The following is a 13,947-nucleotide window of genomic DNA, read 5'->3' on the forward strand; positions in this document are numbered from 1 at the left end:
ATGCATTGCTTCTGATTCTGTAAAGAGAGTAAATGTTGAAATGTTGTTTTTGCTCAAGATTAATGTAAGGGGAGATATGTTAGTGTTTTTTATGTCAGTGTAATAATGTTGTAAATAATACTAATTTCTTACACAGACTGATCATTTCACCTCAATATATTGTCAGGAGCCAAGGGGATTCATTTTGTGATTTTGTATTTATTTTTTTCTTTCTCTCAAAGTAGTACCACCTGCTTTTTATGACGCTGCCCTGACTAAGATCTATCTTGATGTGGATATAAATTGTAATAAAAGAAACAACTGAAAATGTTTTTTATCTTGATATAGAAAGTAGAAAACACAGGAAAATGATGATTCATGGCTGAATATAAGATGTTTCATGAGAGCATGTGCAGCTCCATTCTTCTATTTTTGTGTCTCTGTACTTGAAAGTCAGGAGCGGATGAAGCACAAAACCCAAGATTGACCAGAACATAATGAATTTCCTGAAGCTCTCTTTATGCTTTATGCTCTCAATGAGCATGATCTCCTTAGACTTTTGTTTTGATGACTGTTTGTGTCCATGTTTACGGTTCAACAGATTTTCAGGACAATAACTGAATGCTATTTGATTTATTGAGAAAGAATTTACAGAAAGAAAGATGTTGAACACTGAAGCAACATGCCACAAAGCAAAACTGCAAGTGAACTTATTATCAGTGAATTCAATGCATTTGCACTGTATTAAACATGTTTTAAGCATTCCATTTCTGATTTAACATGGTCATTTATGGGAACAGCTTGGATCAGCAATGGCACAAACAAATGGTAACTGGTATATACATGGTTTGTCATTCCAATTCCCTTCACCTGTTGTGAGAAAGAAAAATAGATAAATATTTTACAGGCATCATAATGCTTGTATTTAGAAAGACAGATAAAGAATGTCTAGCCTGTAGTGTAAACACTGGAAGTGAGGGGAGTGAATATACTCTCAAAATAAAAGGTACAAAAGCTGTCACTGGGGGAGGTACCTTTTCCAAAGGCACACCTTTGTACCCTATTTACCCCTAAATGATGCATATTAGTACAATGAAGGTACACATTAGTACTAGCAACTTTTTAAAGGCCACCGCCCCAGTAATAATAACATTTGTACATTTTTACTGAGAGTGTACAATTTTTTTTATTAATTGTTGCTGTTTATTGAAGGTTGAACAAATTCCAGAACTGAAGACATTAAATGACAATCACATCTTTCAAAACAGTTACCTCCAAAGTTTGTCTCAATACAATCCTCATCAAACTTGTTGTTGGGTTCTCCGGCGTTCCAAAGTCTGAAATTCATTTTGGACCCATCACTCCAGAACCACGTCCCCTCCTGTGTACAGAAGAGCACAAAGATCACTGTGTTTAGGGCCGCCTGGCATTAGGTGCATGTGTAAAATAAAGAAATCAAAATCAAATAATAAAAACTCTATATCTCGCAGATGCTACTTGCACACCTCTGTGTAAATATAAACATTCAATTGTAAGCAGTACTGATTTAAACAGTAAAGTGTATGATGCACCAAAGCACAAACAACGAATATGACAAAATAAGTAAATAACATAACATAACATAACATACAGAAACAGCATCATAGCCTCCTATCCAGAATGATTTTGAACTTGACACCAATAGCTTTATGAAGGCATGTTCCTTGTTATTGTGTACAGAGGCAAGGTTCCCACCATGATTCAAGCACGTCACCTGAGGAGAATATGACATGAGGAGAAAGTTAATAAGTAAATAATAGGCTTCTTTTTGTCAGTTCTTGCTGAATATTCCTACCTCTGCATCTTTCCAGGACTTTGGATCGTTAAAAACCTTGAAGCATCTCTTTCCATGTCGACTCCACCCAGTCTCACAAGCTGTTACATGGAGATTTGGTTTGTATTATTGTCAGTTTAAGTGTTCTTAAATTAATTGCATTATATATCTATTATATATAAGGTGAGCTCAGGTAAAGTGGGCCACAATGGTAAAACGTGTATCTAGATGTTTTTTTTTTTTTTTTTTTTTTTAACTTTAAGATCGGCTTTAATATTTCAATTTGAATACAGTTCATATAAAGTGTTATTTGCAAGATATATACCAATAAACATTTTGAGGTCATGTACTCCAGAGAAATTTATTTTCAGGTAAAGTGTCCCATCCCTTATTTATCAAAAATTATTCACAATTTTAATTAAAAAGACATGATTTATCGACAAATTTTATCAGACAAACATATTTAACAAACCCAAAAATATTGATAACCTACAGGTTATGAATAAAATAAATCATGTGTAAATCCAATACTCAATTCATGTGTTAAATTCCAAACAACTGAAAGAACATGTTGTGTTGACATTAAATTAGATAAAATCTTAATATCAGAATATTCAGAAAACAGAATATTGATTAATAAAATGAACTCTACAATATATTACAGATGTGACTATAACACAAACAACAACGAATAGGCTAAAAACATTTAAAATGGTAATCAAAATGTTTTTCTGTCTATGCTCTCTAAACAATTTTTAATTGTGTCCATATTTTAAAGTTTTATATTCAGCATCTATATTTTTTTCCTCTCATCCTTTCTTCACTCCACAGATTGAACTTCATGCCTCGACTTCCTTTCATTTCTATTCTCTCTTTCCTTTCTTCCATCTCTGACTTGAAATTCCTGACTGCAGACTCATTTCTGTTTTCTAAAATAGAAAATTATACGTCAACTATAAAATAACCAGTGAATGTCATATTATTTAATGAATTTGGGTATAATTACTTAAGGTTAAGGGTTGGCCCACTTAACCTGAATCCTACAAAAAACAAACAAACAAACAAACAAACAAAAAATCGTACAAACAAAACTCTGAAAGCAGTGACTGTAATTTGTTTGTGGTGGTGCCAGTTCCAGAACTGTGAACGGACAATTGCTTTGGCTCTTTTGACCCAGGCTGTCCATTCATGCTTTCTCGAGCCAACATCAAAATTTGCTAAAAAAATTAGTTGAGCTCTGAGACAAACTAAACTGAACATTTTATAAAAATTGTTCTAATGCTTAAGGACATATAATAAAACATTGAAGGTATTTATGGATGTTCAGTAAATGCTGCAGAATGAATGATGTATCTCACCTGAAGCATTCAGAGCAAAGAGTAGACAGAGAGACACACAGACAGTCCAGACCGCCATTGTTTCTCAAAGAACACTGAAATCAACCAGGAATACTGCACACCTGAATAAAAAACATCAGACAAAACACATATTTAAATGAATGAATGAATGAAAAAAATCTAAATATAATTTTGATGCTATTGTAAATATTTTAATTGATGTATTAATTTAGTGACACTAACAGAGAATTTGCTGTGTTTGTCTGTTTCAAAGCAGAGGTTTGAGTTTTTATATATGGCAGATGAACATGTTTGCACGTTTACCATATTACGAAAGCCTTCAGCCGAAACATTTATCAGTGGATCATCAAGGTTACACAACAACACAACCTATACCCAATCCTATGTTGCAGAATGTTGCATGATGAAAGTCTTGAAATAGAGCCTAAAATATGAATTATATAACTTTGCATGCATGAAAAGGGTTATTTTTCAAGTGAATTTTGTAAAGTTCTTCTTTGGTCTCCATAATAACCACAGGCTGCCTAGTTAAACTGTGAGATGATGTCAAAAAATATTTTTTTATCAATTGTTCAGTGTTCTTTCTTTCTCCCTTGTTTTAGAGTACACTGAGGCTGATGAATAATCAAAGTAAAGACCTTTTTTCTATTACTGATATACAGTTGCTGTGAAAAAGTCCAGGGACTAGTCTTTTTTTATTTTTTAATATTGATTAGTTAGTAAAAAATAAATATATTTAATTACAACATACCACTGTACTCTCTTTTAAGCTCTCATCCAACTTTTTGTGTCACTTATGTTCAAAGTAAAAGTAATGCTGTAGTCCTAAATGGCCATTTTTACTGTTGGTTGCCATTTTGAGATGATAGATTACTTATATTCTACCTTGACTTAGTGTGAAAAGAGAGACCATAAAATGATTATACAATTATGCTTTTAGGTGTCACAGTCATTCACTTGTCTAATGAAAAAAAAAAAAAAAAAAAAAAAAAAAAACTTTTATTAGTATATTATTATTTTTTTTTTATTCCTCTACTGAACATTTTTAAAAAGATATGTGTGATTTTAGCGACTAAACTTACTTAAAAACAGTGAAAACCGCAGCGAGAGACGGAGATTAGTGCTTGCCAGTAACGGTATTTGTGTTGAAGCCCCGTTTCCATGACAACTCTGCTCCTCGCTCGTGCATAACTCAACGCACACACAGCATTTACACAAACAAACATCTAGAATTAAAACATTACGTTAATAATTTACAGTCTCATTCAATAATAATTCAATAATGAATTTAAAACTCATTTTGTAGTTCAAAAAGCAACAGCAACAATAGTTCACCGTATAGAGACGGTTTCTTTCTGGCAGCCTGTAAAAGAGTGAAAAACACGGCGAAAAAGCAGTTAGGACTTCTCTTTAATCCGTTTTTACATTTCCCCTCCGAGAAATAGCTGGAAACGCATTAAGGCGTTAACATTAATTTTTAAAATCGCTACCGTGACCGTTAGCTAAAAAAGTTAAGGTTAGTTGGAAATGAGCCAGTCTCTTCACTCTGTATGTCATGACTTCAGTCTGATCAGCAGGTTGTTGTTGTGTTTTGACAGTTCACCATGTGCTCGTTGTCTTCGTGGTTCCCTCCCCATTGTTATCTTAATTAGTACTTCAGCTGCCGTCACACCTGTGACTTGTTAATTCCTTAATTCTCCCTCTTTTTAAGTTCCCCTCGTGTGTAGTCTTGTGTCTTGTTGTGTGGTGTTAATGTACTACACTTTGTGACCATCTTCTAGTCTTGTCCTGCCGTGTATTCTTAGGCTCCTGATGCAGTCTTGTGTTTTCAGTTTGTCTTTTCTTCTGCTTGTGCTCAGCCTCTTGTTTCACCAGACTTCTGTTCCTTAGTTCCTGCCCTAATATTGCCAGAATACCCGGCGCCTTCTACAAGGATCTCTCTGCTCTGACATTGTGTCAGTACCGATGCTTGGGCTCTGTGAGCTGCTCTCTCTACCCTGACGTTGCGTTGGCACTGACTCTGGGACTGTGCGCTGACCTTCATTATCTACTCTGCCTAGTGGAGGGGCTGTAGGCTCTTGTTGACTGTTCCCCTCATCCTTCCTCTAATTTCCGCCACAGCCGAGTGGTGTTTGAGATTTAAATGAATTTGTGTTGAACCTGCAAATTGAATCTGTGTGTTTCCCTGACACTGTAGCACACCAAGTGCCTTACTAGTACCATTTAAGTGTCACAGAATTAACCAAGTAGTATTTCTTTTGTCTAATTTAGCTGAAGTGAAATCGTAACATTACCTGAAAGCCACAGATCCCTATTAATCAAACATTTTTTATTTTATATATATATATATATATATATATATATATATATATATATATATATATATAATTATTATTATTAGGCTATTATTATTATTATTATACCCTCACTGGGGGTATAATAATTGAAAATGAAAATCCTAGAATCGCACCTGACATGATCGTTTTATAAATTATGCATTCATATGTGCTTCATTTTCTCTGGAGGAAACAGCTGTGGTGTGATGAGGGATGAACGCAGTGAAAACTTAGACTACAGTAGATGAGGAACCGATTATTGCTTCCCCATGATATTTTGTAAACTGGATTCATGACAAAGAACTGCACAGATCCAGATATTATAACAATCTATTGATGAACACACACATTGTCCTCTATTTCTCGCTCTGTGCCTCCGCGGTCGGCAGATTGAAAAAGAACATGCTGAAAGACGTGGAGGAGCCGATTGAAGTCTGCCTCTGTTTTCATATGCAAATGCCAGACTAAGACACTCTTATCTGCTCCTCAAAATACTGAAACATTAGCCTTTATGCATGTGTATATATTCAGTGGGCATATTTGCTGACATAATTCTGAGTATGGGTCATCATACTTGGGTGTATGTCACGTCACATAATTTAATACCACTTGGTAAAGAGCATATAATAAAACACAGAAGGTCAGTTGAATCATTTATCAGTGGATCATCAAGGTCACACAAAATACGAACTACACGCAATATTGCAATACTATTTTGCAGAATGTTGCATGATAATTCTGAAAGTTTTGAAATAGAGCTCAAATTTGGGACAGTGCAAACATTTGAATTTGTAAAGAGCGTATCGCTCTGTCCCAAATGGCACCCTAAACCCTCGCGGTCTTCCTCTGAGTCCGCACATTTGTGACGTAATGCCGCTTTGACTGTTGGGTAGAAGTCTACTGCAGAGCTCGCTCAAGTGCAGGCTCGGCAGAAGTGTGGATTCACTGACCAAATTATATCGGCCTACGCCTGGCCGATTTTTTAGGTAATGAGGCCGACGTCGGCCAGACGTACATGTGATAGTAAGATAGAGATTCTACAGAAAAAACAAAGCTACACAGAAGGCAAGCAGGAAGCAGGAATAACACTGTCCCAGCCAGTGTTATTGTCGTCAGCCAAATTCCACACTGCTGGAAGTGCGAAGTGAAGCTATGTCATGGGAAAGAGAAGGGAACCCGGGGGGTGCTAGGGGGCGTAGCCATTCAGTTGGCCTATTACTGCAGGTTGTAGCCACATTAACTAGGTAGCTATTCCTGCTACACATTCTTTATAAAATGATCATGTTGCCATTTTCAATTTGAAAATTCAATTTTCAATAAAATACATATTCCAGTGCATGTGGCAAAGAGGTTTGCATACTTGTACTAGAAATGCAAACAGTCAAATTTTGTGTTTGTACAGTAAACAGGTTGTGTGTGAGAGATCATGAAGACTTTAATTTGGCTTATTCAGTACTCATATGTTATACCTATCTATGCAATACAGAGGAATACTGCAATAGGTTTAATAAACAACCCCTATTGATCATACATTTTTTATTTATATATATATATATATATATATATATATATATATATATATATATATATATATATATATATAATATATATATAATAATAATTATTATTATTAGGCTATTATTATTATTATTATACCCTCACTGGGGGTATAATAAATGAAAATGAAAATCCTAGAATCGCACCTGACATGATCGTTTTATAAATTATGCATTCATATGTGCTTCATTTTCTCTGGAGGAAACAGCTGTGGTGTGATGAGGGATGAACGCAGTGAAAACTTAGACTACAGTAGATGAGGAACCGATTATTGCTTCCCCATGATATTTTGTAAATTGGATTTATGACAAAGAACTGCACAGATCCAGATATTATAACAATCTATTGATGAACACACACATTGTCCTCTATTTCTTGCTCTGTGCCGCCACGGTCTGCAGATTGAAAAAGAACACGCTGAAAGACGTGGAGGAGCCGATTGAAGTCTGCCTCTGTTTTCATATGCAAATGCCAGACTAAGACACTCTTATCTGCTCCTCAAAATACTGAAACATTAGCCTTTATGCATGTGTATATATTCAGTGGGCATATTTGCTGACATAATTCTGAGTATGGGTCATCATACTTGGCTGTATGTCACGTCACATAATTTTATACCAGTTGATAAAGAGCATATAATAAAACACAGAAGGTCAGTTGAATCATTTATCAGTGGATCATCAAGGTCACACAAAATACGACTTACACCCAAGATTGCAATACTATTTTGCAGAATGTTGCATGATAATTCTGAAAGTTTTGAAATAGAGCTCAAATTTGGGACAGTGCAAACATTTGAATTTGTAAAGAGCGTATCGCCCCTACTACAAGTGAAAGTTGTAAAGACATGTTTTTACTTCAGTAAAAGTATGAAAGTACATGCTTTTAAAAGTACTTAAGTATCAAAAGTAAAAATTAAATGCATTGTTTTATTCACATTGTTGTACTTACAATACCTTATGCCACTAATGCAACCTACTGAATACACTGATTAGCTTGTATTATCTTTGGAATTAAGAGCTTTCATGTTACCAAATGGAACAACTGAATGAAGATAATCATCTTTGTTTTTTATTTAACACTCCTACAGCTACATTGAACTCATTTTAATAGTTGTTTAAATGTTACAAAGTTCTTTTTCAAAGAGATATTGAAGGATATGATGTGGTTCCTTTTATGCAAACAAATCAAACATTAAAAATAAATCAATTCTTCAGTCTTTTCAGAAAACTGGAACATACTCTCTCAGTATGGCCTCAGTATGGCCATGGGTATGAACGTTACTTCCTTGAACAGTTTTTAGCAGCAATTTACCAGTAGACCTGAGTAGTAAGGTTTTTTAGTTATGGTAATAGAAGCCATTTTTGACGGATATATTAGAAAAACAGAAGTAAGATGTGTGTTCATCGATAGATTGTTATAATATCTGCATCTATGCAGTTCTTTGACATAAATCTAGCTTATAAAATATCATGGGGGAGCAATAATCGATTCCCCATTTACTCTAGTTTAAGTTTTCACTGCGTTCATCCCTCATCACACCACAGCTGTTTCCTCCAGCGAAAATTAAGCACATATAAACACATTTCGTTTTATGTTTTTTTAATTTGGACTATAATTACAAAGGTGGTGGATTCCCAGAAACCACTGGACATCCAACTCCTTGTAACACTGCCCTTACGAAAAAGAAGTTTATTCAAGTGTGCTATTACTATACTTCTTTTAAACTAAAAATAGGAAAGTTTGCTTTTAGTTTACTTTTTATGTACTTCTCAGAAATGGGCTTTATGTACTCAGAAATATACTTAAAATGACATTTAAATATACTTGACTTATACTTACAAAATGTCTAAATATACTTGAACTTTACTTAAGTATACTTAATAAAATAAACTTGAAGTATACTACTTTTTGGTAAGGGTGACTACCCTACCCTGGGAATTTCACCCGGGGAGATAATGGTCCAATAAGGACACAGGTTTGTTCCGACAAGGATACAGCAGAGACGTGAATGTAAAGTAAAATAACAATGATACTACTTTATTTATAAAATGTATAAAAGCAATTCCTGACACACACACACACACACACACACACACACACACACACACACACACAGCTCAACCCAACTTTCTCCGTGATAACATACCCAGATGCAGCAACGCAGTGATCGGCCAACGCTTGCCCTGTTGGGTTCAAAGATCCATAATGCTGGGAACCATCAAAAAGCCAGCGTCCAAAATTGCAGCAATAGCCACCAGTCAACACGCTCCCTAACAATGCAGGAAACATTCCTTATACACACACGCGTACCTATAGGGCACCTGAATCTAATTAGGCACTTGACATTTGAGGCCTGTATGAGGGTTCGTCACATGTCCATCGCCAATCACACATTTTTTTTATTTGATCATTTGGAAGGGGAAGCTCGGGAAGAAATTCTATATCACCCAGCAATAGAGCAGGAAGACCCCTAGAAAATAATTTTTGCATTGCGCAAATTGTACGGGTGTTCCCAGTCCTATGTGACTTTACAAGAAGCAGTTATTTTCTAGGAGACAGCATGAGGGAGAAACCCTATTGGAGTTTTCTCTGGCATTCATGGGTCTGCTAAAGGGGGTTAAACGGTGGTCGCCCAGTGGTTTGGCAAATGCTGACTCTTTATTGCAGGATAAATTTGTTGAACGTGTGTAAGAGCAGTCTTGGTCGAGAATTAAAACAGCTCATTTGTCAAGTCAAGTCAAGTCACCTTTATTTATATAGCGCTCTATACAAAACAAATTGTGTCAAAGCAACTGAACAACATTAATTAGGAAAACAGTAATGAAAAATTACAGTTAAAGCAGTTCATCATTGAATTCAGTGATGTCTTCATTCAGCTCAGATCAGTTTAAATAGTATGTGCAATCATTTGCAATCAAGTCAACGATATCACTGTAAATGAAGTGTCCCCAACTAAGCAAGCCATAGGCGACAGTGGCAAGGAACCAAAACTCCATCGGTGACAGAATGGAGAAAAAAACCTTGGGAGAATCAGTCGGGGGGCCAGTTCTCCTCTGGCCAGATGAAACCAGCAGTTCAATTCCAGGCTGTAGCTGGTTTCATTTATTATACCCCCAGTGAGGGTATAATAATAATAAGTCAGATTGTGCAGAAGAATAATCTGTTTCCTGTGGTCTTGTCCCGGTGGTCGTCTGAGACAAGGTCTTTACAGGGGATCTGGGGCTCATCTAGTTGTCCTGGTCTTCACTGTCTTTCAGGGCTGTAGAGGTCCTTTCTAGGAGCTGATCCACCATCTGGGCTGGATACGTACTGGATCCGGGTGACTGCAGTGACCATCTGATCTGGATACAGACCGGATCTGGTGGCTACGGTGACCTCGGAATAAGAGAGAAACAGACTAATATTAGCGTAGATGCCATTCTTCTAACGATGGAGCAAGTACATTTGGTGTTATGGGAAGTGTTCCCGGTTCTGGTTTACCTAATTAATGCAGCCTAAAAATCCTTTAACGGATTTGGATATTAGAAGCGTATTAGTGTGTTATGTGTAAGCCAGGTTAAAGAGATAGGTCTTTAATCTAGATTTAAACTGCAAGAGTGTGTCTGCCTCCCGAACAATGTTAGTTAGGTTATTCCAGAGTGTAGGCGCTAAATAGGAAAAGGATCTGCCACCCACAGTTGATTTTGATATTCTAGGTATTATCAAATTGCCAGAGTTTTGAGAATGCAACGGACGTGAAGGACTATAATGTAACAAGAGCTTAGGCCGTAATTTAGATATGTTTTTGAGATGTAAAAAAAATTGCAGTTTCACAAATGCTAGAAACGTGGCTTTCTAAGGAAAGATTGCTATTAAATAGCACACCTAGGTTCCTAACTAATGACGAAGAATTGACAGAGCAGCCATCAAGTCTTAGCAAGGGCGTAGATTTGGTTTGAACATTAGGGGGGTTGAACGTTGTATGCTGCCTGTTATTTTTTTCAAAAAAATTTTTTATGTGTATTGTTATTGGATCATTTATTTCTTCCTATCTATCTATCTATCTATCTATCTATCTATCTATCTATCTATCTATCTATATGCTTTAACTGATTACAAATTCAGCATATACAAATATGAAAGAGACAACATTTAGACATTTATTTTAAGATTTTTACATTCCACCTTAAAACATTTTATTTTTTTTTTAAAGGGAAACACATCGGCTCTTGAACAACTGTCTATACGGTTTCCTATTTTATTTTATTGATTGAATGGCATCTTCTTTACCTGATCACCTGCTCCTCCTCTCCCTCTGCTGACTTTTCTACCCTGCTGCTATATTTACCTTGAATCTGTTATAAAAACATGTTAAGAGATTATACACCTCATAACGTTATGAAATTTGTGTATAATCATCATTCATAAAATTCTAACATAGTAGAGATTATCAAAAGAAAGAAATTATTGAAACCGCCAGTAGGCAGCAGCGTTTGACTGTTTTAATGAGTTAGCCACTTAAATCGTTCATTAATCCAATTCGTTCAAAAGTCAGATTAATTTAGGAAGAAAACAAACACCGATGTGAATACTTTTGCCATTGATAATTACAGACACTATTGAAAAATAAACTAGCAAAACAGACAGCTGCTTTGGTAACTTGTTATACTGATAGTTATAGCTAAATACATTGCAATGGATTAGCTAGCTAAAATATATGTGGTGAGTACTTAGCTATTACACAATATTCTCATACCTCATTCTCAGTACATGCTTTAATTATTATTATTTTTTTTACATCCCTCTCTGACCAGCAGTTAAATATAGTCCGCTGTGCAGCGCTTCTCTTCATTTTTGGCGCTAACGTTACCAGTGTGCTCTCCCATTCAAACACCACTCGCGTTGTTTTGGTGTAAGTGCGACTCATTGGTTGGGCATTACCAATCGGTTCAATGGAGGGGAAGTATTTTTTGTCTGATTTATTATGACAAACTCATATTTGATTAGGAACAAAATTATTGTTACAAAATAAATTAATTCTACATATTTTTCATTTGATCTACTGTGATTTTCATGTTTCATGTTCATGTAAATATTGGGGGGGTTGTAACTGATGGATTTGAATATTGGGGGGGTTACCTCCCCCCCATCCCCCCCATAAATTACGCCCCTGAGTCTTAGAAAGCGTTCTTGGTTATTACATGCAGAGTTTTTAGGTCCTATAATTAACACCTCTGTTTTTTTTAAAGAATTTAGCAGTAAGAAATTACTCGTCTTCCAGTTTTTTATATCGACTATGCATTCCGTTAGTTTTTCAAATTGGTATGTTTCGCCAGGCTGCAAAGAAATATAGAGCTGAGTATCATCAGCTAACACCGTGTTTCCTGATGATATCTCCCATGGGTAACATGTAAAGCGTGAAGAGTAACGGCCCTAGTACTGAGCCTTGAGGTACTCCATACTGCACTTGGGATCGATATGATACTTCTTCATTTACTGCTACGAATTGATGGTGGTCATATAGGTACGATTTAAACCATGCTAATGCACTTCCATTAATGCCAACAAAGTTTACTAGTCTATGCAAAAGAATGTTGTAGTTAATATTGTCGAACGCAACACTAAGATCCAATAGCACTAATAGAGAGATACAACCACGATCAGATGATAAGAGCAGGTCATTTGTAACTCTAAGGAGATCAGTCTCAGTACTATGATACAGTCTAAATCCTGACTGGAAATCCTCACAGATATCATTTTTCTCTAAGAAGGAATACAATTGTGAGGATAATACCTTTTCTAGTATCTTGGATAGAAAAGGGAGATTTGAGATAGGTCTATAATTAACTAGTTCTTTGGGGTCAAGTTGTGGTTTTTTGAAGAGAGGCTTAATAACAGCCAGTTTGAAGGTTTTGGGGACATATCCTAATGACAATGATGAATTAATAATAGTTAGAAGAGGATTTATGACTTCTGGAAGCACCACTTTTAGGAGCTTAGATGGAATAGGGTCTAACATACATGTTGTTGGTTTAGATGATTTAACAAGATTATACAATTCTTCCTCTCCTATAGTAGAGAATGTGTGGTACTGTTCCTCAGGGGATCTATAGTGCACTGTCTGATACGATACTGTAGTTGATGGCTGCATGGTTACAATTTTATCTCTAATGGTATCGATCTTAGAAGTAAAGTAATTCATAAAGTCATTACTTCTGTGCTGTTGGGAAATGTCAACACTTGTTGATGCTTTATTTTTCGTTAATTTAGCCACTGTATTGAATAAATACCTGGGGTTATGTTTGTTTTCTTTTAAAAGAGACGAAAAGTAATCAGATCTAGCAGTTTTTAATGCTTTTCTGTAGGATAGGTTACTTTCCTGCCAAGCAGTACGAAATACCTCAAGTTTTGTTTTCCTCCAGCTGCGCTCCATTTTCCGGGCTGCTCTCTTTAGGGTGCGAGTGTGCTCATTATACCATGGTGTCAGATTGTTTTCCTTAACCTTCCTTAAGCGTAAAGGAGCAACTGTATTTAAAATGCTAGAAAAGAGAGAGTCCATAGTTTCAGTTACATCATCAAGTTGTTCTGAGGTTTTGGATATGCTAAGGAATTGGGATACATCAGGAAGATTACTTATAAAGCAGTCTTTTGTGGTAGAAGTGATGGTTCTACCATACTTGTAACAAGATGTAGAATTTACAGTTTTAGCTATGTGAAGTTTGCACAAAACTAAATAATTATCTGAGATATCATCGCTTGGCTGCATAATTTCAACACCATCAACATCAATTCCATGTGACAGTATTAAATCTAGAGTATGATTTCGACAATGAGTAGGTCCTGAGACGTGTTGTCTAACCCCAATAGAGTTCAGAATATCTATAAATGCTGATCCCAATGCATCTTTTTTCATTATCAACAT

General features: G+C 35.7%; 1 protein-coding gene across 3 annotated transcripts in view; it reads right to left on the bottom strand.

The window, feature by feature from the left end:
• Window positions 1-597: 597 nt before the first annotated feature.
• The window catches only part of LOC109045278 (galactose-specific lectin nattectin-like), a 66,945-nt gene continuing 53,595 nt past the window's right edge, over window positions 598-13,947 (bottom strand). The window contains exons 1-6 of one of the 3 annotated variants that reach the window (XM_042738183.1): window positions 9,193-9,288; window positions 3,151-3,251; window positions 1,814-1,893; window positions 1,610-1,732; window positions 1,252-1,360; window positions 598-849 (exon numbers count right to left, since the gene is read on the bottom strand). In XM_042738183.1, the coding sequence (XP_042594117.1) occupies window positions 764-849; window positions 1,252-1,360; window positions 1,610-1,732; window positions 1,814-1,893; window positions 3,151-3,208 (456 nt within the window). In that variant the 5' untranslated portion in view covers window positions 3,209-3,251; window positions 9,193-9,288 and the 3' untranslated portion in view covers window positions 598-763. Of the gene's footprint in view, window positions 850-1,251; window positions 1,361-1,609; window positions 1,733-1,813; window positions 1,894-3,150; window positions 3,252-3,372; window positions 3,443-9,192; window positions 9,289-13,947 lie in introns of those variants that run through there. The other 2 variants (XM_019063143.2, XM_042738184.1) reach the window with 2 other exon arrangements.

Source organism: Cyprinus carpio, chromosome B14 (assembly GCF_018340385.1).
Source record: "Cyprinus carpio isolate SPL01 chromosome B14, ASM1834038v1, whole genome shotgun sequence".
NCBI lineage: Eukaryota > Metazoa > Chordata > Actinopteri > Cypriniformes > Cyprinidae > Cyprinus > Cyprinus carpio.